This window comes from Ranitomeya imitator, chromosome 7 (assembly GCF_032444005.1).
Source record: "Ranitomeya imitator isolate aRanImi1 chromosome 7, aRanImi1.pri, whole genome shotgun sequence".
In the NCBI taxonomy this organism is placed as follows: domain Eukaryota; kingdom Metazoa; phylum Chordata; class Amphibia; order Anura; family Dendrobatidae; genus Ranitomeya; species Ranitomeya imitator.
In genome coordinates this window covers 215823093-215851016 of record NC_091288.1, presented here as the reverse complement: position 1 = coordinate 215851016, position 27924 = coordinate 215823093, and the positions used below count along the sequence as shown (strand labels likewise).

General features: G+C 44.6%; 1 gene segment (V, D, J or C); it reads left to right on the top strand.

Annotated features, from left to right (window-relative positions):
- The first annotated feature begins 1756 nt into the window (after window positions 1-1756).
- Window positions 1757-27924, top strand: LOC138645490 (immunoglobulin heavy constant mu-like). The segment is given in 7 exon segments: window positions 1757-1878; window positions 3653-3985; window positions 8621-8917; window positions 9308-9592; window positions 15722-16078; window positions 17018-17350; window positions 25826-27924. Coding segments are annotated over 7 exon segments (1656 nt in total).

The following is a 27924-nucleotide window of genomic DNA, read 5'->3' as shown; positions in this document are numbered from 1 at the left end:
CGTTTTAGAGCAGAGGGGCATGTCCAGGGTTGGGTATAGGAGTCCATGTCTTATTAGGCTCGGGGGGCAGGGATATGTCCAGAGTGGGGTATAGATGTCCATGACATATCAGTCTTAGTCTGTGGTCTCTTAGTCTTAGTCTCTTAGTCTGTGGCAGGCAATGACATATTCCGCTGCTATGGCCAATGCACTTTCCTCTTCCCTCAGTATTATTGGCAGATTGTCTTCATCCTCCATGGAGGTGAGGTCTGGGAGATTAGAGTCTCTTGAGGTAAGTGTCCCTCACTGCGGAGTATTTGGGGCACCTCAGCAAGTGGGCCTCATCCTTCATGGCCTCCTGGGGGCACTGGTGGTAGAGTCTGCTCTCTCTGGGCCTGCAGTTATGTCGGTGCCACCCGGATTTGATGAGTAAACTGTGGGCGCTCAGTCTGTACTGGCTTAGGATCTGTCGCTCTTTGGGGGTTTCTAGTTTCTCTGCAGATGGGGCCAGTTTGTACTCCCTCTGCAGGTTCTGGTATTTCATCAGATTCTGGGATTTGTTCATGTCATTCCTCCAGATGATGAGATATTCCTCTTTGATTTTGTGTACCATCTTCAGCATTTCGCCTTTTGTCACACCATATAGGTTGATGGTTTGGTCAGGCTGGCTTTGGGTACTTTGTGTTGGGAGGCTTCCTGGTGTAGGAAGGCTTTGTGATGGTAGGAGCTGGGACTACTGCTTTGTAGGTGAGCCCTGAATGACAGCACCTTCTTCTGGATTGCAAGGTGTAGTGGGATTATGCCCAGCTCTGCTCGGCAGGAAATGTTTGATGTGCTCCCATGGACTTGAATGGACACTAAGCAGTCAATCACTCATTTGGGAGAGGTCCAGTCACCACAAAGCATTCTCCCCCCCCCCCCCCCACCCCTCCGCCCCGGTCATGCAGGCGCAGGCGGCCTTCATCCACTCATTATGTCTCTAAAGGTACCTTCACACATAACGATATTGTTAACGATATCGTTGCTTTTTGTGACGTAGCAACGATATCGTTAATGAAATCGTTATGTGTGACAGCGACCAACGATCAGGCCCCTGCTGGGAGATCGTTGGTCGCTGAAGAAAGTTCAGAACTTTATTTCGTCGCTGGATCTCCCGTGGACATCGCTGGATCGGCGTGTGTGACACCGATCCAGCGATGTCTTCGCTGGTAACCAGGGTAAACATTGGGTAACTAAGCGCAGGGCCGCGCTTAGTAACCCGATGTTTAGCCTGGTTACCATCCTAAAAGTAAAAAAACAAACACTACATACTTACCTACCGCTGTCTGTCCCCGGCGCTGTGCTCTGCACTCCTCCTGTACTGGCTGTGAGCGTCGGTCAGCCGGAAAGCAGAGCGGTGACGTCACCGCTCTGCTTTCCGGCCGCTGTGCTCACACAGACAGTACAGGAGGAGTGCAGAGAAGCAGAGCGCCGGGGACAGACAGCGGTAGGTAAGTATGTAGTGTTTGTTTTTTTACTTTTAGGATGGTAACCAGGGTAAACATCGGGTTACTAAGCGCGGCCCTGCGCTTAGTTACCCGATGTTTACCCTCGTTACCGGCATCGTTGGTCGCTGGAGAGCGGTCTGTGTGACAGCTCTCCAGCGACCAAACAGCGACGCTGCAGCGATCCGGATCGTTGTCGGTATCGCTGCAGCGTCGCTTAATGTGAAGGGGCCTTTACATGAGTGCTTGCAATCCTGAACCACTCATATGAGGTCTCCCAGCCCCTGTAGGAGGAGACACGGCAGTGTAACTGGCTGTGATGTGACTGACAATGGTTTGCAGGACATCTGAGAGGCCTTGCTCTTTTCTGTGACCATGTCCTCCCTGCTCCTGCTGCTCCTGGTGACAGCTGCGTGTGAGTATGGATTTAATGAGGATGAATCCATTCTGCAGAGATCTATTACAGCGTTTGCCCTTGTGATGCTTCGTGTGCGGACGGCGGAGAATCTGCAGCATTTCACATCCTGGGATCCCACGATGCACATACTAAGATGACATCCGTATAGTCTATACAGGGTCTTCACCCACATTCATCGGTTTCATGAAAGGGTCTGTACATACTATACACTTGTACCTTCAGACGTGACGCTGAGTACTGCTGTCTCCTGCAGCGTGTCATTGCTGATGTCACGGATGACGATGATGTCACAGGTGTTTTTTTTATGTTAAATGAGAATTGCACATGGCCTGATGAATTCTTCATGAGACTATGGCCTAAGAAAGGTGCTGCAGCATTGTTATATTTTGGGGAATACAATGATTTAATTCATTTATATTCCCATCTCCAAGATCCTATCCCAAGGGTTAAGCTTTACAAGTTTTCAACATTAAAGCCCATCATTACAGCCAACCTGTAAACAGGTATACATTACAGACAGGCTTTTGTTAGTACAGGAGGCTATGGGAGACGGATGGCATCAGTCAGATGTGCATGGATATATTGCTCCTAAGTAAGCCGATACTCAAAGGCAACGTTGTGGACACGGTGGTGTAACCTCACTCACTTTTCTATTTATGCAGCTTTTACAGCTGTTTCTAAATATATTATTGAAAAGATGTTTTGCTTCTCATTTTTACTTGTGGTGATGTGAACCTAAGATATATGTATTTTATTTACATTTGTTCGCAATATTATTTTTTTTTATATTCAAACACAACTAGCGCTCTCAGCCGCTTGTTTGCCGCGCTGTCATGCACCTGATAGCACAACAAACACCCTGTGTTCGGGCTGCCGAACCTGAACAGTAACGCGGACTTCTGGGTGAAGTCCGTGTTCGGTGTCCGAGCCCGAACAGTAGGGGATCAGTAAAGACGCCGAGCTTTACTGTTCATGTTCGCCCATCTCTATTCACAATCTGTCATTTTGTTAATGAGCATTTCCCAGTGATATTGGTGAATCCGCGTAATCCCCAAACACAAGGAAAAACCTTCTCCTGCATAGCGGTGGATACTGCATGGCTTTTCCCAGTGCAGCATATGTGTTCATTCTCTAATCCAGGTAGAGACTGACTAAGGGCGACTTGGAGACTGAAAAGTCTCATTTTTTCTGAGTTAAAGAACAAAAAGTCTCATATTTTCTGAGTTACAGATCGAAAGTCTCCTATTTTCCGAGATACAGATCGAAAAGTCTCATATTTTCCAAGTTATAGAACGAAGTCTTGCATTTTCCGAGTTACAGATCGAAAAGTCTTGTATTTTCCGAGTTACAGATTGAAAAGTCTCATATTTAAATTCTCATCCTTAAAAATCACATTTTAGTGCCAAGTTTTAAAATACGGTTTATGGTATACTATCCTACTTATGCACCAACTTACCGAAATGTCCATGTTCTACTTTTTTTATTCATGACTCTATAGCTACAGTCTGGATTTGTAATCTGGAGACCCCCTTATCAGCAGTCTGGCCATATACACTGAAGCTTCCCACATAAGATATTATAATATTGCAGGACAATCACTACCAACCACTAGAAATGTCTGTGTCACACACTGTCGGATATTGTGGCTCTTTTCCCCTGGTGTCACCACAAACTATATTGTTCTGCCTCAAGATCCTAATTTATTATAGTGATGCATACAATATCGCTCTGTAACAGTCTGTAATGGTCTATAATGGTCTGTGTCTCCCAGGTGCTCAGTTACAGGTCATCACCTCCAATGCTCCCATTATGTCTGAGCCCGGGACCACGGCCGTCTTGCAATGTATGTTTTCTTCCGGTTTGACCCCAGTGGATCCTGCGCAGGTGCGCGTGTTTTGGAAGCATGACGGAAAAAAAGTGTTATCATACGTGGACACAATCACTGCTTTCAGACCTGGTGCACACATCTCCGAAGAACAGCTGGCGAAGGGAGACGCGTCACTATCTCTACCAGTTGTCACGCAGGACGATGCCGGTCTATATTCCTGTAGTATCCTGCTAGGATCGGAGGAGGTGACAAACGCTGTCAATCTGATTGTTAGTGGTAAGTGTCCCGTCACGTTCTAACTCTATTAAATGTGATACTCCAAATTATACAAAAATGTTTTCATTATAACAAAATTCTAAAAACTTTAGCTCAACAAGATAAAGAGACAGACAGACAGATGATAGATACCATTACAGATAGAGAAAGATAGGTAGATAAATAGATAATGTTTTAATAGTTTGCTAATTGTCTCTTCAGAGAGAAAGAGGACTAGACCTCTAGTGCCACCTATTGGAAGTAGCAATCCTAACAGTCAATGTCGACCCTTTAAAGAGCCTTGTCACATGACTTAGGATAAGAGCCAAACCAGAATCTCAATTTGCAGACACTGTGTTTCGGGGTACTGCCCCTTGTCAGTGCAAAGTGGAGATCTGGTTTGGCTGACTGAGAGGCGTCTGACCGGGATCCAAGAAGTATCGTTTCTCCTTGCGGAGAGTGACATGTTAAGCATGTCGATGTGAGGAGACTTAAAGCCACAATGCTCCTCTGGGAAATATGCAAATTGTCTCTTCAGAGACGAAGAGGACTAGAACTCTAGTGCCACCTATTGGAAGTAGCAATCCTAACAGTCAATGTTGACCCTTTAACGATAATAGTTTGCTAACATTCAGTCAGAGTGGTAAGATTTTGACCTCGTGCAGACATAGTGAGCTGTAGTGTGTTGATCTGTTGTATATGAAAACACGTATCGCCTTCATGTTTTAATGCCATTGATCGGAAGGAATAATGGGGTGCGACCTTCCTGAGGTGCTAAGGATTGGAAAGTCTGATGTCATCTGACAATCAATTCCCAACATCTTCCAACTCATCATCTAGAAGGCCAGTAAGGTTCCTGTCCTGAAGGTCCCACGCTCTGAGCTTTCTTATAAATGTAAAGTGTTTCCCAGATATTGATGGGCAGGTCTTATAACTACATCACGGTTATTCGATGCACGGTGGACTGTTGTGAATTCTGTTGTCAAGCTCCCTCCTGTGGTCGTGAATGGTACTTCGGCTGGTTCTGTCCATGGGCTTCCTCTGGTGGTTGTGAGTGGGGCTGCGGCTTCTGAGTTTCCTTCCACAGGTGACGAGGTTAATTCGTTAGCTGGCTGCTCTATTTAACTCCACTTAGATCTTTGCTCTATGCCACCTGTCAATGTTCCAGTATTGGTCTTGTTCACTCCTGGATCGTTCTTGTGACCTGTCTTCCCAGCAGAAGCTAAGTTACTGCTTGTTTTTCTCTTGTTTGCTGTTTTTCTGTCCAGCTTGCTATTTTGATTTTTGTCTTGCTTGCTGGAAGCTCTGGGACGCAGAGGGAGCGCCTCCGCACCATGAGTCGGTGCGGAGGGTCTTTTTGCACCCTCTGCGTGGTCTTTTTGTAGTTTTTTGTGCTGACCGCAAAGTTGCCTTTCCTATCCTCAGTCTGTTCAGTAAGTCGGGCCTCACTTTGCTAAATCTATTTCATCTCTGTGTTTGTAATTTTCATCTTTACTCACAGTCATTATATGTGGGGGCTGCCTTTTCCTTTGGGGAATTTCTCTGAGGCAAGGTAGGCTTATTTTTCTATCTTCAGGGCTAGCTAGTTTCTTAGGCTGTGACGAGTTGCATAGGGAGCGTTAGGAGCAATCCACGGCTACTTCTAGTGTGTGTGATAGGATTAGGGATTGCGGTCAGCAGAGTTTCCACGTCTCAGAGCTCGTTCTATATGATTAATAACTATCAGGTCATTCCGTGTGCTCATAACCACCAGGTCCATTATTGTCCTAACCACCAGGTCATAACAGTGGACCTGCTGCTAGTTATGTACTGTAGATGTCTATTAAAAGCTTATTCCCATCTTTTTAGATGGACATTGTGGGATTGTGGTTTGTTTTGACCTGGTGGTTAGGAGCACCCGGAATGACCTTGCCTCAGAGAAATTCCCCAAAGGTAAAGGAAGCCCCCCACATATATTGACTGTGAGTAAAGATGGAAGTCACAAACGCAGAGATGAAACAGGTTTCAGCAAAGGGAGACCAGACTTACTAAATAGACAGAGGATAGGAAAGGTAACTTTGCGATCAGCACAAAAACCTACAAAAGACCACGCAGAGTGTGCAAAAAAGACCTCCGCACCGACTCACGGTGCGGAGGGGCCACTCTGCATCCCAGAGCTTCCAGCTAGCAAGACAAAATCATGATAACCAGCTGGACAAGAAAACAGTGAACAAATAATGAAAATCAGGAACTTAGCTTCTGCAGGAGAAGGCAGGTCACCAGAGAGATCCAGGAGCGAACTGAACCAATGCAAAAACATTGACAGCTGGCATGGAGTAACGATCTGAGAGGAGTTAAATAGAGCAGCCAACCAAAGGATAAACCACGTCACCTGTGTAAGGAACTTCAGAAGCAGCAGCTTCACTCATAGCCACCAGAGGGAGCCCATAGACAGAACTCGCCGAAGTACCATTTACGACCACAGGAGGAAGTTCAACAACAGAATTCACAACAGTGCTTGTAACATAAAAGCACTTTTGCAGTTTACTTCCTATTAGCGTTTGTAGCCGTTCTTGAGATATTAACACTTTTCTTTTGTTTACACTTTGTTGCCTGTAGTTAAAAACTTTGTTTTAGTTGCCTCACCGGACTTGAACCTGTGATCTTCTGATCACATATCCTATGCACTGCAATACAACAGTGCAATATACAGTTCAAATCACGGTCTCACATTCACGGGAGTACCAAGATGGCAGGGACCGAAGCCTTCAGCAAGATCCGTGATGCAGTGATATCCCGTTTGTTTCTTGACCACGTCGTAGGGGCCAAGGGAAGCGAGTGCTTCGGCAACCGCTCCATTTAAAATCAGCTGTCAGAGATTGATAGCAGCATCTAAATGGTTAACAGCAGCGATCAGAGCTCAACTCCAGTCACTGCTGTTGGAGACAAATGTCAGTTATGTCTACTGGGTGTGAAGTGGCTCATGTCCTGAGCCCCCTCCAGACACGGTGACCCCAGCGCTGATTTATTTGTGTATCATTTCGTACTAAGGGGTTAGGAGGAGGCTGAAGGAGACGCCCAACTATACAGTTTTCTTGACACAATTGAAGTGAATTTTTTGTGCAAATCAATAAAAAGTAAATATGTAAAACCTTCCAGATGCGTTTTTCATCTTGACAAACAAGCCCTTATCAAAAAGATAAGTTTTTGTTTTTTTTCTATGTACTAAATAACTGCATTGCGAGAGATTTTTCTAGAAATCTTATTTGAGAGGCAGTGGCAGTCTTAATAATCTATAATATAACGCTGGGAGCGTCACTCTGTCCGAAGCCTTTATAGACTGCACAAGCGCCGGCGCAGTCTGGGCCTCACAGAGTGACGTTCCCAGGAGATCGCGGTATGCGTAAACACTGAACGCACACCGCGATCTCCAACAGAGAAGCAGAGACCGCCAGGAGGGTGAGTATCGGCTATATTCACCTGTCCTCCCTTCCACCGCTGCGCGCCGCCATCTTCCCGGTCCTCGGCCTCTGACCTTCAGTTCAGAGGGCGCGATGACGCGCTTAATGCGCGCCGGCGCCGCCCTCTGACTGACCAGTCACAGGCCGAGGACCGGGAAGATGGCGGAGCGCAGCGGTGGAACGGGGCCAGGTGAATATAGTAAGTGCTGGGGGGCCTGAGCTGGCGGCGATACCGGCACCTGACCCCCACAGCGCGCCGGTGTCCCCGCCTGCTCAGGCCCCCCAGCACTCGGCGCCCAGCGACGATAGGTATGTGTTTTTTATATATATATATTGCAGCAGCATACAGGGCATATACAATGGAGCATGTTAAGGGGGCCATCAACCATAATGGAGCAGTGTACGGGGGCATATAGTATGGAGCATCTTATGGGGCTATAAACCATAATGGAGCAGTGTACGGGGGCATATAGTACGGGGGCATTTACTATGGAGCATCTTATGGGGGCCATCAACCTTTATGGAGCACTGTACGGGGCATATACTATGGAGCATTTTATGGGGGCCATAAACCTTTATGGAGCAGCGTATGGGGCATATGGATGGGAGCAGCAAATTAAAGAACGGTGGCGCAGGATGGGAGCAGCACATGACAGAACGGGGGCGCAGGATGGGAGCAGCACATGACAGAATAGGGCAGCACATGACAGAACGGGGGCGCAGGATGGGAGCAGCACATGACAGAACGGGGGCGCAGAATGGGAGCAGCACATGACAGAACGGGGGCGCAGGATGGCAGCAGCATATGACAGGATGGGGACGCAGGATGGCAGCAGCATATGACAGGATGGGGACGCAGGATGGGAGCAGCAAATGACAGGATGGGGACGCAGGATGGGTGCAGCACATGACAGGATGGGGACGCAGGATGGGTGCAGCACATGACAGGATGGGGACGCAGGATGGGTGCAGCACATGACAGGATGGGGACGCAGGAAGGGTGCAGCACATGACAGGATGGGGACGCAGGATGGAGCAGCACATGACAGGATGGGGACGCAGGATGGAGCAGCACATACCAGGATGGAGACTATAAACCAATATAAATGCTCGCCACCCGGGCGTAGAACGGGTTCAATAGCTAGTAATAATAATAAGACCATATATATTACTAGATCATTATTCCTTCTTGATCTACATGTTGTCTTTTCTACAGAATTTCATCACATAAGCCTTGAAGGAACCACAGTCGTTATGAACAAGTTCAATGAGTTGCAGTGTTCAGCAAATAACCTGTCATCTCCTGACGTTACGTTCCAGTGGACGAGAGACGGAGCGGTCCTCAGCACCTCCACCCCACAGCGGGTAGAAGGCGATGACACTCACGGCTTTACAGTGCAAAGTTCCTTCTGCTTTACTCCTGTCCTTGGGGATGACAAGTCTCATTACTCCTGTGAAGTTGTGTCAAAAATACTTCCTCCACTCAAGAAAACATTTCAGCTTACCTTCGGAGGTAAGATCCCAACACTTTTTTTAATAAATTTCTCCATGAAACTGAATAGTATCAGAGTAATCACAGGATAAAGTTCTCAGATATAAATACAATGATGTTAAGCAAAAAAAAAACCTCACCGGAAATATCTCTGCAATGGAGAGAAAAACATAAATGAAAGATTTTGACCTCTTCTGTTTTTTTGGGTCCACCTTTGGTTTCGGCTGACTCAAAATACTTTCCAAAATTCGTTTGCAACTGATTTAAAAATGCAAGGCTGGCAATATTAGAAAGGTTGAAAGCATCAGTTACTTTTGAAGGACTATATCTACATTAAAGCATTTCTAGTGAAATGTTTTACTTGTGAACCTCATCTTCATCTCTGCCCTATTCTATCCCATTGTTTCACAGTGCAGCCAGAGGTCTTCTTCTACTTCTCAAACAACGGTGAGGAGAATTCGTCCTTGGTCTGCCTGGTGTCAGGCTTTTATCCTGATGATCTGAACCTCTCCATGAAGAAAGTTGGAGAGCTCTTGGATTGCAAGATCAATAAATGGAGAAATTCTAATGGCACCTATTCCCTGGAGGCCATGTACGAGACCAATGTGACATATACTGATAGCGACGCTGATTACACTTGCAGCGTCCATCATTCTACAATACGAGAGGGTACAACTGAAAGGCTGAAGTTTCTGCGTGAGTTTTCAATAGTTTTATGATGGTAAATGAAGATATTCTACCATATCCAGATTGAAAATCATAAATCTCTGTCAGCATTAGTTAATTTTTCATATTTTAGCTAGTCTTGATTGTTTTTACAGATACATATTAAATTACTAACTAAATGTCTCTTCTTGCAGTTGTTGATTATATACCAGTACCGTTGCGGATTACAATAATTTGCGGCATCTTACTACTCGTAGGAATTAACATTTTCTGCAAACAAGGTAAAACAAACCCAAAACTGGATTCAAAATATAACATGGAATTTGCAACTTAACCCCTTCCCGACCTTTGACGCATACGCTGCGTCATGAAAGTCGGTGCCATTCCGACCCATGATGCAGCGTATGCGTCATGGCGAAATCGCGTTCCTGCAGGCCGGGTGAAAGGGTTAACTGTAATTTCACCCGGCGTGCAGGGACAGGAGGAGTTGTACTTTAGCCCAGGGGGGTGGCTTCACCCCCCCGTGGCTACGATCGCTCTGATTGGCTGTTGAAAGTGAAACTGCCAATCAGAGCGATTTGTAATATTTCACCTAAAAAACTGGTGAAATATTACAATCCAGCCATGGCCGATGCTCCAATATCATCGGCCACGGCTGGAAACACTTTTGTGCCCCCAAATCACCGATCGCCCCCCCAGCCCTCCGATCTGTGGTCCGCTCCCCTCCGTCCTGTGCTCCGCTCCCCCGTCCTCCTGTCCGCTCCCCCCGTGCTCCAATCCCACCCACCGTGCTCCAATCCCACCCCCCTGCACACCGATCCACCCCCCCGCACACCGATCCACCCCCCCGCACACCGATCCACCTCCCCATGCTCCGATCCACCCCCCCCAGTGCCCTGATCTCCCCCCCTTATACTTACCGAGCCTCCCGGGGTCGGTCCGTCTTCTTTCCTGGGCGCCGCCATGTTCCAAAATGGAGGGCGCATGCGCAGTGCGCCCGCCGAATCTGCCGGCCGGCAGATTCGTTCCAATGTGAATTTTGAGCACTGTGATAAAACCTATCACAGTGATCAAAATAATAAAAACAGTAAATGACTCCCCCCCCTCCCTTTGTAGGGACAATAATAAAATAAAGATTTTTTTTTTTTCCACTAAGGTTGGAGTTAGAACCAGGGGTAGGGTTAGGGGTAGGGTTAGCGGTAGAGTTAGGGGTAGGGTTAGCGGTAGGGGTAGGGTACGGTATGTGCACACGTATTCTGGTCCTCTGCGGATTTTTCCACAGCGGATTTGATAAATCCGCAGTGCTAAACCGCTGCGGATTTATGGCGGATTTACCGCGGTTTTTCTGCGCATTTCACTGCGGTTTTACAACTGCGATTTACTATTGGAGCAGTTGTAAAACCGCTGCGGAATCCGCAGAAAGAAATGACATGCTGCAGAATGTAAACCGCTGCGTTTCCGTGCAGTTTTTCCGCAGCATGTGTACAGCAATTTTTGTTTCCCATAGTCATGGGAAAATGCTGCGGATCCACAGCGTTTTCCGCAGTGTGTGCACATACCTTTAGAATTAGGCTATGTGCACACGGTGCGGATTGGCCGCTGCGGATCCGCAGCAGTGTTCCATCAGGTTTACAGTACCATGTAAACCTATGGAAAACCAAATCCGCTGTGCCCATGGTGCGGAAAATACAGCGCGGAAACGCTGCGTTGTATTTTCCGCAGCATGTCAATTCTTTGTGCGGATTCCGCAGCGTTTTACACCTGATCCTCAATTGGAATCCGAGGGTGAAATCCGCACAAAAACACTGGAAATCCGCGGTAAATACGCAGGTCAAACGTAGTGCCTTTTACCCGCGGATTTTTCAAAAATGGTGTGGAAAAATCTCACACGAATCCGCAACGTGGGCACATAGCCTTAGGGTTAGGGTTGGGTTGGAATTAGGGTTGTGGTTAGGGTTAGGGGTGTGTTGGGGTTAGGGTTGTGATTAGGGTTACGGCTACAGTTGCGATAAGGGTTAGGGGTGTGTTGGCGTTAGAATTGAGGGGTTAGCACTGTTTAGGCACATCAGGGGTCTCCAAACGCAACATGGCGCCACCATTGATTCCAGCCAATCTTTTATTCAAAAAGTCAAATGGTGCTCCCTCCCTTCTGAGCCCCAACGTGTGCCCAATCAGTGGTTTACCCCCACACATGGGGTATCAGTGTACTCAGGAGAAACTGGACAACAACTTTTGGGGTCCAATTTCTCCTGTTACCCTTGGGAAAATGAAAAAATTCTGGGCTAAATAATTATTTTTGAGGAAAGAAAACGTGTTTATTATTTTCACGGCTCTGCATTATAAACTTCTGTGAAGCACTTGGGGGTTCAAAGTGCTCACTACACATCTAGATTAGTTCCTTTCTAGTTTCCAAAATGGGGTCACTTGTGGGGGGTTTCTGCTGTTTAGCCACATCAGGGGCTCTGCAAACGCAACGTGACGCCCGCAGAGCATTCCATCAAAGTCTGCATTTCAAAACGTCACTACTTCACTTCCGAGCCACGGCATGTGCCCAAACAGTGGTTTACCCCCACATGTGGGGTATCACCGTACTCAGGAGAAACTGGACAACAACTTTTGGGGTTAAATTTCTCCTGTTACCCTTGGGAAAATAAAAAATTGCGGGCTAAAAAATCATTTTTGAGAAAATAAATTTTTTTATTTATTTTCATGGCTCTGCGTTATAAACTTATGTGAAGCACTTGGGGGTTCAAAGTCCTCACCACACATCTAGATTAGTTCATTTGGGGGTCTAGTTTCCAAAATGGGGTCATTTGTGGGGGATCTCCAATGTTTAGGCACACAGGGGCTCTCCAAACGTGACATGGTGTCCGCTAATGATTGGAGCCAATTTTCCATTTAATGTACTTATCTGCATCAGGTGAATCAGACCATACTGAGACTAGCTATGGTGCGTCCCATCCGCAGCACACAGAGGTATTAGGGACTCCGGCTTTCCTATCTCTATGCAGCACTCAGCAGCATGGTGGGAATTATACAGGACTACTGAGAAGTGCAGCTGTGAATCAAGCACTTGAGAGGCTAAAACACTCTGCTCCCTCCTCTCCATCTTTATACAGTACAGACCAAAAGTTTGGACACACCTTCTCATTTAAAGATATTTCAGTATTTTCATAACTATGAAAATTGTACATTCACACTGAAGGCATCAAAACTATGAATTAACACATGTGGAATTATATACTTAACAAAAAAGTGTGAAACAACTGAAATTATGTCTTATATTCTAGGTTCTTCAAAGTAGCCACCTTTTGCTTTGATGACTGCTTTGCACTCTTGGCATTCTCTTGATGAGCTTCAAGAGGTAGTCACCGGGAATGGTCTTCCAACAATCTTGAAGGAGTTCCCAGAGATGCTTAGCACTTTTTGCCCATTTTGCCTTCACTCTGCGGTCCAGCTCACCCCAAACCATCTCGATTGGGTTCAGGTTTGGTGACTGTGGAGGCCAGGTCATCTGGCGTAGCCCCCATCACTCTCCTTCTTTGTCAAATAGCCCTTACACAGCCTGGAGGTGTATTTGGGGTAATTGTCCTGTTGAAAAATAAATGATGGTCCAACTAAACGCAAACTGGATGGAATACCATGCCGCTGCAAGATGCTGTGGTAGTCATGCTGGTTCAGTATGCCTTTAGTTTTGAATACATCCCCAGTGTCCCCAGCAAAGCCCCCCCACACCATCACACCTCCTCCTCCATGCTTCACGGTGGGAACCAAGTACAGTATGTAGAGTCCATCCGTTCACATTTTCTGCGTCGCACAAAATCACGGTCAAATTTGGACTCATCAGACCAAAGCACAGATTTCCACTGGTCTAATGTCCATTCCTTGTGTTCTTTAGCCCAAACAAGTCTCTTCTGCTTGTTGCCTGTCCTTAGCAGTGGTTTCCTAGCAGCTATTTTACCATGAAGGCCTGCTGCACAAAGTCTCCTCTTAACAGTTGTTGTAGAGATGTGTCTGCTGCTAGACCTCTGTGTGGCATTGACTTGGTCTCTAATCTGAGCTGCTGTTAACCTGCGATTTCTGAGGCTGGTGACTCGGATAAAATTATCCTCAGAAGCAGAGGTGACTCTTGGTCTTCCTTTGCTGGGGCGGTCCTCATGTGAGCCAGTTTCTTTGTAACGATTGATGGTTTTTGGCACTGTACTTGGGGACACTTTCAAAGTTTTCCTAATTTTTCGGATTGACTGATCTTCATTTCTTAAAGTAATGATGGCCACTCGTTTTTCTTTACTTAGCTGCTTTTTTCTTGCCTTAATACAAATTCTAACAGTCTATTCAGTAGGACTCTCAGCTGTGTATCCACCAGACTTCTGCACAACACAACTGATGGTCCCAACCCCATTTATAAGGCAAGAAATCCCACTTATTAAACCTGACAGGGCACACCTGTGAAGTGAAAACCATTCCTGTGACTACCTCTTGAAGCTCATCAAGAGAATGCCAAGAGTGTGCAAAGCAGTCATCAAAGCAAAAGGTGGCTACTTTGAAGAACCTAGAATATCAGACATAATTTCAGGTGTTTCACACTTTTTTGTTAAGTATTTACGGTAATCTTTATTTTTATATAGCGCTAACATATTCCGCAGCGCTTTACAGATATTATCATCACAGTCCCCAGTGGGGCTCACAATCTAAATTCTCTATCAGTATGTTTTTTTGGAGTGTGGGAGCAAACCGGAGTGCCTGGAGGAAACCCATGCAAATACTATAGGCAGCTGTAATCTGGTGCCTTAGTGAGTTTTCGGCACCACTGTGGAAGCGGTAAGCCAAACCAACAAATCCGACTCCTCAATTTCCTTGACTTCCAACTCAAGCTCCGACTCCACAGCACTGCCTCACTGAGCGTGAACATAAAAGTGCAGCACAGATTCATCTCATATAAACCCAAGATCCTGAAATCAGGAATAGAAAACAAGACATTTCACAACTTTCCCAAATTATTATGAAAACATTTACAGCACATCCTGCACCGAACCCAATTTATAATTATTTTCGAAGTCGGCCCATTTTATTCCGACTCCTACAAAATGGACACCGACTCAGACCCCACACCCCTGGTTTTCAGCCCAGCAAAGTTCATTTCAGGAGCCGGGCAGGTTCACAATGTGATTAACCCATACCTGCCGATTTATAGCAGGGGTTGTCCAAGTAGTGGGCAATGTCAATGTTCATTTAAAAGAATCTGTCAACAGGTTTTTGCTATGTTATCTGAGAGCAAAATGATGTAGGGGCAGATAGCCTGATTCCAATGATGCATCACTTAGTAAGCTGTATGCTGTTGGTTCAATATAACAGGTGTTTAATCAGAAGGAGATAATTACTGTCTACAGGACAAGGTGTCTTGTGCCTCCTGGTCCACCCCCCTCACAAACATATACTGCTACGAAGTTGACAAGTACAGTATACACAAAAAGCTACCAGTGCTGTGGGCGGGGTTATACACAGGAAGCTGCCAATCAGTGGTGTGGGTGGGGTTATACACAGGAAGCTGCCAATCAATGGTGTGGGCAGGGTTCTACACAGGAACCTAACAATCAGTGGGGGGTGGGGTTATACACAGGAGGCTGCCAATCAATGGTGTTGGCGGGGTTATACACAGGAAGCTGACAAGCAATGGTGTGGGCGGGGTTATACACAGGAAGCTGCTAATCAATGGTGTGGGTGGGATTCTACACAGGAAGCTACCAATCAATGGTGTGGGCAGGTTCTACACAGGAAGCTGACAATCAGTGGCGTAGGCGGGGTTATACACAGAGAACTGCCAATCAGTGGGGGTGGGGTTATACACAGGAGGCTGCCAATCAATGGTGTGAGCAGGGTTATACACGGGAAGCTGCCAATAAATGGTGTGGGTGGGGTTAAACACAGGAAGCTGCCAATCAACGGTGTGGGTGGGGTTCTACACAGGAAGCTGCCAATCAATGGTGTGGGTGGGGTTATACACAGGACGCTGCCAATCAGTGGTTGGGGAAAATTGTAAAAAGAAATGCATGCTAATTCAATTTGTCAGAACTCAAGAGTCAGGAGAACACTGTGATAATACTTTCCAATTTGTGCTGTGTTCTAATTTTCTGCCTTGAATCTTATTTGTCTTTCCAGGTAATGAAATCTCGGTTTCCAAAGACTGGACAGAAGGCAGCATTGTTACTCTGGAGTGTAGTATTACAGGCCGACACTCAAAAAACATAAGTGCAGTGTGGCTGGTCCGACAAGGAGACAAGGAGATCAAAATATACGGGAATATGTGGATGGATCCAGTGGATGACTACAAAGAGATGCAGGAACAGGATTCCTACACATGCGTGAATATCTTGACAAGATTATTTAGCTACTCACTGCGCTCGATCCTGAGCTTCCAGGTGCACAAGCAGCGCCATCACCAGGCTGAGTTCATCTGTCGGTTTATGAAAGCTGGCAAAGTTCTGCAGGAGAAGAAGTACTTTGGAATTGTCCCGGGTAATTATTTGTCTCTGTGGATTTTACTGTGGAGTTTTCTGCTGCGGTAAAGTCCTTTAAAACGAGTCTAAAAATATCAAGATCATCTTACTATAATAGTATTTGCTTTTCGTGGTTTGTCAGCGTTTCATCAGTGAAACCAATGTGTAAACTTCTCTAACCCAGGTGTCAGTATTTTCAGCAATGTGTTAAAGGGAACCTGACAGATGTAATCTGACAGCAGCAAGATGTAGGGGCAGAGACTGATTCCAGTGATGTGTCACATAGTTTACTGCGTGAACCAGTTGTGATAGAATCACAATTCTCTGCTGTAGATCTAACACAGCTCGGAATGCTGAGCTCTGTATAACTCCGCCCACACCACTGATTGGCAGCTTTCTATGAATTACTCCACCCACACCACTGATTGGCAGCTTTCTAGGAATAGCTCCGCCCACACCACTGGTTGGCAGCTTTCTATGAATAACTCCGCCCACACCACTGATTGGCAGATTTCTATGAATAGCTCCACCCACACCACTGATTGGCAGCTTTCTATGAATAATTCCACCCACACCACTGATTGGCAGCTTACTATGAATGATTCCGCCCACACCACTGATTGGCAGCTTACTATGAATAATTCCGCCCACACCACTGATTGGCAGCTTACATATACACTATGTAGTGACAGAAACCGCTAATCTGTGCTGGGGGCGAGGTTGGACTAGGAAACAGGAGACACCTAGTCCTATAGTGACAATCTTCTTACAAAAAACACTGATTTTATTGAAACAGCAAAGCACAGCCCAGTAGGTGACGCATCGCTGGAATCAGGGTCTCTTCCCTTACATCATGGTGCTCTCAGATTACATAGCAAAAACCTGCTGACAGACTCCCCTGAATACATGGAGCCTGTGCCCTATTTTCACTCACATTGCATTGTTTTACCCCCTACAGATAGTGATGGATCTTGCTCGGTATCAGACATTTGTGTACCGGAAACATGCAAAGAGGGAGAGAAATTAACTCTTTGCTGCACTATGACAGGAAGCATACCTCAGGACATCAGCATTAAATGGGAGAAGGACCTGAAAGAAGAGCGGACATTAATTTCAAAGGAACTGGATGCCAATTACCAGGTCACTGAGAACAAGACACCAGGACAGATCTGCGCTTTCCTAACACTTTGCCCAACTTATGAGGATTCCGGAGCTGTGTTCACAGTTTCATTCTCTAAAAACAAGGGCCAGATCCTTATACAGCGCAGCTCGATGCCTCTGAAAGTAGCTGGTAAGTACTCTAAGTGTCCCCCAACCACTCACAAAAGTGGCCACTGGATAGAAGGAGGGTTCCTCTGTACTGACTGGTACTAATAGGGTCAATCTAAAGGAGACCCCAAAAATAGTTATCAACTACATCTGAGAAATGGTTGCAGACATTGTTCTGATAAAATAATAAGTACGCAATATGGGAATTGCACACAGGTTTGTAGGGGTGGAGAGGATGACGTGGCACCTCTCTGGAGACCCCTGTAATTTTACAGCAGGCGAGGGTAAAGTACAGGGCCATTTATATAGATACACCTAAATGGGAACGGTTGGTGATTTCAACTTCCTGTGTGTGGCACATTAGTATATGAGAGGGGGAAAACTTTTCAAGATGGGTGGTGACCATGGCAGCCATTTTAAAGTCGGCCATTTTTTATCGAACTTTATTTTTTCCAATGGGAAGATCGTCATGTGACACATCAAACTTATTGAGAATTTCACAAGAAAAACAATGGTGTGCTTGGTTTTAACGTACGGTAAGTTTATTCTTTCATTAGTTATTTACAAGTTTATGAATAGTTATAAAATGTATTCAAAGTGCTGCCCATTGTGTTGGATTGTCAGTGCAACCCTCTTCTCCCACTCTTCACACAGTGCAATGCTCAGAAGGGATGTTATGGAAATTTGGGTTGGATAAATCTATCCCTGTGTGTGCTGCAGCCGTTCCCAATAAGACTGAGTATTTTGAGCGCTCATCAAGAATGGACTGTACACCATTATGACAGAAAAACATTCCATCAATACTGATGATTTATGGTACATACATGGTTTTATAATTGCATATAGAAAGGAGGTGGTTAGGGGTGGTTAGTTAATTACCATATTGTCTAGCTCCTCTGTTATTGGTTATCTAAATATATATATGGAATATTGTGATTAATGCACATATGAATGCTGATTAAGCAACTAAAATGTAGCTCTCTGCATCTAGGACAAAGTTGAGACGTCTGATCATCACTTAATACATCTGGCGTTGTTCTACTTTTGCCTGGAAAACCCCATACAGTCTGTCTGGCTTATATCAGTTTATGTCAGCCATTTTAAGCCATTGATTGTAATGTATATATTAGCCGTGAATATATGAGTATATATGATTATAGAGGAGTATACATGCAAGTGAGATCTACATGATATATATATATTTCTATCACAGGGAAGAGGCGCCGGATTGGAGTTCAGATTTTGCTGGAATGGTTTGAGGGTGCCATGTCACATTGGCAGAGCCCCTGAGGTGCCAGAACAGCAGAAACCCCCTATATGTGTACTCATTTTACAAACTACACTCCCCAGTGAATTCATCTAGGGGTGCAGTGATCATATTGATACCACATGTGCCTCACAGAATTTTAAGCCACTGAGCGGTGAAGAAAGAATAAATTACATTTTTACCACTAAAATGTTGTTTTAGCCCCAAGTTTTTAATTTTCCTAAGGGCTAATAGGAATTTGTTTTACAACAAACTGAGGTCCATTTTTTCCTGAGTGCGCCTACTGTTGTGATAGGCAATTCAGTAACACAATGTACATAGCGATCAGAGCACATACAGTGATCTGACAATAACCCAAAATAATAGAACGAGCTCTGAGACGTGGGAACTCTGTAGACCGCAATTCCTGATCCTCTCCAAACACAACTAGAGGCAGCTGTGGATTGCGCCTAACGCTCCCTATGCAACTCGGCACAGCCTGAGAAACTAACTAGCCTGAAGATAGAAAAATAAGCCTACCTTGCCTCAGAGAAATACCCCAAAGGAAAAGGCAGCCCCCCACATATAATGACTGTGAGTAAGATGAAAAGACAAACGTAGGGATGAAATAGATTCAGCAAAGTGAGGCCCGATATTCTAGACAGAACGAGGATAGGAAAGATAACTTTGCGGTCTACACAAAACCCTAAAGAAAACCACGCAAAGGGGGCAAAAAGACCCTCCGTACCGAACTAACGGCACGGAGGTACACCCCTTGCGTCCCAGAGCTTCCAGCAAAACAAAAAGACAAGCTGGACAGAAAAAATAGCAATAAATAGCAAAGAAGCACTTAGCTATGCAGAGCAGCAGGCCACAGGAATGATCCAGAGATACACAAGTCCAACACTGGAACATTGACAGGAAGCATGGATCAAAGCATTAGGTGGAGTTAAGTAGAGAAGCAGCTAACGAGCTCACCAGATCACCTGAGGGAGGAAACTCAGAAGCTGCAGTACCAGTTTCCTCCACAAACGGAAGCTCCCAGAGAGAATCAGCCGAAGTACCACTTGTGACCACAGGAGTGAACTCTGCCACAGAATTCACAACAGCCTACACCCTACATGTAATCTGGAAATGTTTTTCAAGCACAGGGCAAAGTTCAGAAGGCAAGGAGCGGCAGATTTTACTGTTATGGTTTGCAGGTAGTATGACCCACTGGTAGAGCCCATAAGGGGCAAGAAAAGCAGAACTCCCCATAAGTGACCCCATTTTACAAACTACCTCTCAATGAATTCATCTAGGAGTGCAGTGATCATATTGACACCACCATGGGCGTGTCACAGAAACTTATACCATTGGGCAGTGAAGAAAAAATAACTACATTTTTACCACCAAAATTTTGTTTTAGCCCTAGATTTTTTATTTTCACACAAGTGGGTAAAAATGGCACCAAAATTTGTCCCACAATTTCTACTGAATGTGGCAATACCCCATATGTGGCTGTGCAATACTACTTAGCCATACGGAGAGACTCGGAAGGAACAGAGCGCAAATTTTTCTAGAACAGGTTGAGGACTCCATATACAGAACCCCTAATTGCTAGAAGAGCAGAATCCCCCTCAAGTGAAACCATTTAGCAAATTATACCCCTTTAGAAATGTATCTACAGGAGTAGAGACAATTTTGACTCCATGGGTATTTTCCATAATTAAGTAGCAATGAATGTTGCAGAGTGAACAGTACGTTGCAGTCACTGGTACGTTGTAGTGACCAGTATGTTATGCCCAGCCCGTGCTTCGGGAGGCATGCATCCATAAGCTAGGCGAGCTCTCGCTCTCATCGCTTCAGAAATGCCAAACATGAACGTTATATGTGGTTTAGGTACACTGTGCGGCTAAGAAGGAGGGGGGCATTTAGATTGTCCATGTGTTTATTTACCGTGACACAAAATATCAGATTACCGCACGGATAACTAAGGCAGTGATAACAGGCAGACCCGAAAAAGTAGAGGAGAGTCTCTTATCTCTGCTGCCATTAGTTGGACCCCTGTTTCTGACGGCATATTTCATCCTGCAACACAGCCTAAAACAACACAGGTGCAAGAAAAGTGGGTTTTCGGTTTTTGCTTCATGTCCCTAAGCTTGCACTAGGGAAAAATTAATATAATCACAGTAACACAGTAACTGACACTTTTTATAACACCACAATAACAGCAACACTCAATGCCGCCGCCCCACTCATGCATAGCAAAACTCGTACAATCAACAGACAGCCCTGGCTGACCAGCCTGACCAAAGAACTGAGACGGGCTTCCAGGATTGCTGAGCGGAGATGGAAGCGATCCCACTCTGCGGACCACTTCACTGCATACAAGCAGTCCCTCGCCAGCTTCAAGTCCACGCTCACTGCCGCAAAACAAATTTACTTCTCATCTCTCATATCCTCCCTGTCTCACAACCCTAAACAGCTTTTCAACACTTTCCATTCTCTACTCCGTCCCCCTGCACCCCCTCCCTCCCCTCTGATTTCTGCTGAAGACTTTGCCTCTTTCTTTAAACAGAAGATCGATACGATCAGAGAAAGCTTTGGCCCACAGCACCCACTGCCCCCCTTAGCTGCTCAACCCTGCTCCTCCAAAACCATCTTCTCCACCATGACAGAAGATCAGCTCTCCACCCTCCTGTCAAGATCACACCTCACCACCTACACGCTCGACCTGCTCCCATCCCACCTCATCCCTAACCTTTCCACTGTCTTCATCCCAACCCTAATGCACCTCTTCAACCTCTCACTCACAACAGGTGTCTTCCCCTCATCCTTCAAGCATGCCAAGATCACACCCATCCTCAAAAAGCCCTCCCTCGACCCATCCTCTGTGTCTAGCTATCGCCCGATATCTCTTCTCCAAATTACTGGAGCAACACGTCCATCTTGAACTGTCCTCCCACCTCTCCTCCTGCTCCCTCTTTGATCGGTTACAATCTGGCTTCCGTCCCCATCACTCAAGTGAAACTGCCCTAACTAAAGTCACCAATGACCTACTAACTGCCAGGAGCAAACGACACTACTCTGTCCTCCTTCTCCTAGACCTGTCTTCTGCCTTCGACACTGTGGACCACTCCCTTCTGCTACAAATTCTCTCATTTCTTGTCATCACAGACTTGGCCCTTGTTACGTGTTATGGAACCACTCAGCACCCAGAATGTTGTGCAGTTATATGTATGTATAATAAGTTCCATGTGAGATACATGTCCCTAATGCACCAGCCCACAGGCTGTGCCCCTGGGCAGAGGGGACACGATATTTCCCTTTTGTTCGCCCCCCACCTTTGTAATTCCCACAGTAAATATCGGCAGGCTCTGGCCACCTGCGGCTATTGTAATGTATGTCTGGCCTGCCGCTTTTCTATTGGCCTGCCCTCTGTATCTGCGTGATATATTCTGTGTCCTGTGAGTAAAGTAAAGTGTTGTCAGACTGGAAATACGTGGAGAAGCAGTGATCTTTTATATGCGCCCATGTAACCAAGCAATTCCAGCCAGCGTCCTTCATCATTCAGACTCCAGCTAAAGCAGAGTGGACCTCCTGAAACACGGGGTGGTACTGAAAGAGGTACCCCAGCTTGGTAGACCCCGTTACACTTCTTTGATCGGTTACAATCTGGCTTCCGTCCCCGTCACTCAAGTGAAACTGCCCTAACTAAAGTCACCAATGACCTACTAACTGCCAGGAGCAAGCGACACTACTCTGTCCTCCTTCTCCTAGACCTGTCTTTTGCCTTCGACACTGTGGACCGGACCACTCCCTTCTGCTACAAATCCTCTCATTTCTTGGCATCAAAGACTTGGCCATATCCTGGATCAGAACATTCAGTGTCTCCCTCCCCCATACCAACTCCTCACTTTGCCCCTTGTCAGTAGATGTTCCTCAAGGCTCTGTTCTAGGACCCCTACTCTTCTCCAACTACACCTTCGGCCTTGGACAACTCCTAGAAATCCACGGTATGCAGTACCATCTCTACGCAGATGACATGCAGATCTACCTATCCGGACCTGACCTCACCTCCTTACTTACCAAAATCTCGCACTATCTGTCTGCTATTTCAGCTTTCTTTTCTGCTCGCTTTCTACAACTGAACATGGACAAAACAGAATTCATCATCTTTTCCCCATCTCACTCTACCCCTTCACCAGACCTATCCATCAATGTCAATGGCTGCTCACTTTCCCCAGTCATACACGCCCGGTGCCTCGGGGAGATCCTCGACTCTGCCCTCTTTCAAGCCACATATCCAAGCCCTTGCCTCCTCCTGTCGTCTCAAACTCAAAAATATTTCCACTCCAATCCATCCTACACTCTGCTGCCTGACTAATCTACCTGTCTCTCCGCTATTCCCCAGCCTCTCCCCTATGCCAAGCCCTTCACTGGCTTCCTATCGCCCAGAGACTCCAGTTCAAAACCCTCACAATGACATACAAAGCCATCCGCAACCTATCTCCTCCATACATCTGTGACATGGTCTCCTGGTACCTACCTACATGCAAGCTCCGATCCTCTCAAGATCTCCTTCTCTACTCCCCTCTCATCTCTTCTTCCCACAACCGCATCCAAGACTTCTCCCGTGCTTCCCCCATACTCTGGAACTCTCTACCCCAACACATCAGACTCTCGCCTACCATAGAAACGTTCAAAAAAAACCTGAAGACTCACCTCTTCCAACAAGCCTACAACCTGCAGTGATCCTCAACCTACTGAACCACCGCACAACCTGCCCTAGCCTCTCCTAGTGTAACCTCACCCATCCCCTGCAGACTGTGAGATCTCGCGGGCAGGGTCCTCCCTCCTTATGTACCTGTGCGCCTTGTTTTTTGCTCATGTTTAAAGTATTTGTTTATATTTGCCCAGTATTCACATGTAAAGCGCCATAGAATAAATGGCGCTATAAAAATGTATAATAATAATAACTCACCCTCTGCGGATCCAGCGATGCATCTCCACCGCTACAGTGATGGCTATGTAGACAGCACAAGCCACCAAGCCCAGTGAATGGCTGCAGTAATCATGTGATGATACCCCTTCAGCCTGACAACAAAGAGCGCAGTGGTGGAAAGTTATCACTGGTCCAGTGGAAGATGATTAGCTGTGATTTTATTATTTCTCCCTAGAGCAAGATTATGGACAGGAAAAAAATGAAACAGGAAATCATTTCATGGTGTGTGCTTAAGATAACTTTTTCAGGCAGATGTCCTCTAAAATTCGTCCCTAAAAAGTGCTGGAAAAAATTAACATACTGCACGCTGTATATGTTGCGTCTATGGATACTTTTTTTCGTGGCCTCAGGGTTTGGAAACCTTGAAGTGGCGAAAAGCAGAAACACATTCATTTTTCAGGCAGCCTTCTTTAGAAGTCACCCACTCTTTATACTTGACAGCATAGAGCAAAGACGGCAGGTGCAGAGCCGCCACAAAAAATGACTGAAAAGACCTTTCAGGAAAGCAATTGCCAGTGGTTTCCTGAAGCCTTTTTGCCTTGGAAAACTCAGCGATTTTCACCTTCTCCCCCCTCCCTGCAAAGTGTCCAGTGCACAGGTAGTCGTAGTTCTGAATGAGACCGTTCACTTTACCGTATGAAACAGAATTAAAATCCCAAGTCCAGTAAGAGAAAAAAAAATGCAATTCCTCCAATTTTATTTTTTTTACACCATTCAATGTGCAGTAAAAACACATGGCAACATGATTCTATAGGTCAGTATGACTTATGTCAAAAATACACTTTTTTTTAAGTTCAATAAATAAATTGTACCGTAATTTATGTTGCCTTTTTCTGAGACCTGAGCTTTATTCTTCTGTTCATGCAGCTGTGAGGTCTTGTTTCTTCCAAGTCAAAATGGAGCTTTTATTCATACCATATATACAGAGATGTATAATAGAAGAACAGAAATGAAATAAGGTTAAATCCCCGCCCATTTCTCCGAGATCTGACAACATCTCATTGTGTAGTGTGAATGGGGCCTTCCTCACTTTCGCCAATGTAAAATTTCAAGAAAAAAAAAAAGATCCATTCTAGATTTAAACAGGCCTGATCCTATTCCCCATCCTTATTCTCTTCTTTCCGTGGTTGTGTCAGGATAAACAGCTGGCAGCCAAACATGCATTCTACTGGCAGCTCAAGTATACGGCGAGCGTTAAATATGTATTCTGTAAACCACAGATGGTAACATGGAAATGTAATGATAAATCCACACTGCGTCTTTATCCGGAGGTTAAAAAAGACACTTCAGGAAACTCTTTTTTCTTTCTCTCCTTTCTTTTCACTCTTTTTTTATCTTCTGTCTCTTTGTCCTACTTTCTTTTTTCTTTTCTTTCTTGTTTTCCATTTCTTTCCCTCCTTTTCTTTCTGTTTCTCTTTATTCTCTACTTTTTTTTCACTTTCTTTTTTCTCTCTTCCTTTTCTCTCCTTTATTTTTTCTTTGACACTTTATCTTCTTTCTTTCTCTATTTCTTTCTGTTCTTTCTTTCCTCGCTTTACTTTCTACTATTTTTTCTATTTCTTTTCCTCTTTCTCTCTCCCTCCCTCCTTGAGAATGTCTCTAAAGCTTACTTTCAATTTAAAGGAAGTGTTAATGGTGTGAGATAGATAACTAACACAGCACAGCAGAGTTGAACTTTATCTCATTACAAACACATCTGCTGCAGCAGTTCTCTCGTAATGCTGTCAGCTCTGCTGCAGAGCTGTGCCTGATTGTAACTAACACAGCATAGCAGAACTGAACTTTGTCTCATTACAAACACATCTGCAGCAGCAGCTCTATCACACCTCTGCAATCCTGATCTACATGTCTCACACTGGTAACTCTCCTTTCATTTAAAATAATCTCTGGTGGCAGATTCTCCGGAAGATATATGTCCGGCCCATGGATTTTAACAGCTGATGCACATATAAAAAAATGTGGAATCCTCTGGAATAATATATCAGATTGCAGATATCAAGGTATCATTGTATTCAGCCTCCTATGACCTGGGTGTCCATGTAGACGTCTTAGTAGGGTTGATTCTACTGACAGATTCCCTTTAAAGAGGGTAGAGGATAACCACAGCCTGTTTCTTCACATCTGTATCTCTTACAAAGGTCACTGGTTATTAGCATAGTTACTATATAAGAAAAAAATAATAATTGTAGACTCATAAATGTGTTTGTCTTATTTTTATATTTATATTTTTACATTTATATATTTAAATGTGTTATTTTTCATAGAACCAAACTAGAACCACTGGTCTCGGACATATCAGGACTGGGGTTTCTGGGCATTCGATTAGAGTGTTATCACAGAGATGTGACGGCTAACCTCTATGTGCGCCTGGATCTTAGCTCTTCATCTTCCAGAACTGACAACACGAATGAATGGCCGAACACTCTTGAGACACATCAGCATTATAATAAAAGACTGCCAACTTCAGATATAAGAACAGTGATAGATCGTGTACAGCCTGTTACTCTACATTGTATTATTAATGTAACAACCTGGATCAGTGCACATGAAGATTTACCTTATCATGCATGGAGAACATAATAAAATGTAATGAAAGTATTAATCAGAAAGTGGACAAACACAGCACAGAGTACAACTGGGGAGCTGAACTCTTCACTGTAGGAAAAAAACGTGGAGAGAATTAATGTGTTGGTGCATCTTGTCTTGGCACCATAAGTTTACGGCATATTTACACTATGGCAACTGTTTATTGTATTTATTGAAATTTAAAAGCCGCATGAGAAATAAAAAAAGGAACAATATGATCAAAAGATGTCACTAAATATAATTAAAAGGGGTCTTGAAAAGCCCTTGTGAAATAATAAGCTAAATCTAATAATGAAGAGGGTAAGACGAGGGTTGTGGTTGGAAATAGGGTTAGGAGTGTGTTGGGGTAGGGTTGGGTTTAGGGTTGTTTTAGGGTTGGAGTTAGAACTGGGGGGTTTCCACTGTTTAGGCACATGAAGGGGTCTCCAAATGCGACATGTCGCCCGCCATCGATTCCAGCCAATATTGCATTCAAAAAGCCAAGCCAAGCGACGCTCCTTCTCTTCTGAGCCCTGTCATGCGCCCAAACAGTACTGTTCTCCCACATATGGGCTATCGGTGTATTCAGGAGAAATTGTACAACAAATTTTGTGGTCCAGTTTCTCCTGCTACCCTTGTGAAAATAAAAAAGTAGGGTCTAAAGTTAACTTTTTGTGAAAAAAGTTAAATGTTAATGTTTCCTTCCACATTGCTTTAGTTCTAGTGAATCACCTAAATGGTTAATAAACTTCTTGAATGTGGTTTGAGCACCTTAAGGGGTGCAGTTTTAAGGTACAATATGTCATGGAAAAAAAAAACACTCTCAGAATCAGTGGGATACATTGAAGCGTTTCCAGAGCTATAACCTCAAAGTGACAGTGGTCAGAATTGTAAAAATTGGTTTGGTCTTTAAGGTCAAAATTGACTTGGTCACTAAGGGGTTAATAACCAGGACATTTTTCATTTTCCGGTTTTGATTTTCCTTCCTTTTTGCAACAGTGATATTTTTTTTTTTATTTTGCCACAGATACAGCAGCATATTTTTTGCCGGACGATATAGGCTTGCTTTTCTGCAGAACCAGTTATAGATTGAATGACAACATTTATTTTACCACACAATGTATTAGTTCACGGGAATAAATGCCAAGTGATTTGAGATTGCTAATGAAAAAAAACTATTTTGTCATTGTTTTTGGGTTCTGTTTAATTGAGTTTATTCTGCAGTAAAAATTACTTGCAAACACGATTCTCCAGATCGATATCCAGTTTTTGTTTTTTTTATTTTAGTGGTAAAAAAAAAAATCTTACATTTAAAAAAATAACTGCTTGTTTTACCAGTTTCTGAAACTTGTACATTTTTTAAGCGGTCTGAGGACTTGACTTTTGTTTTGTTTTTTTTGCTTCAAGAGCTGACATTTTTATTGATACCATTCTGAGTTAAAAATGACTTTTTGATTATTTTTATTTCATATTTTTTTATGGGGGGTAGTGTAGAGACTGAAAAATAGCACATCTGGTCTTAACGTACGGTTCGGACACTTGTGTGTTTTGAAAGATCAGATGTTTTCGGACATGATACCAAAAATGTTACTTTTTTAAAATAATTCTTTAAACACTTAACCACTCAGTGACGGCGCCAAATTTTTGAAATCTGACCAATGTCACTTTATGTGGTAATAACTCTGGAACGTTTCAACCAGTGATTTTGAGATTGTTTTTCCGTGACACATTATACTTTATGATAATGGTATGGTAAATTTAGGTCAATATGTTTTGTGTTTATTTATAACAAAATATC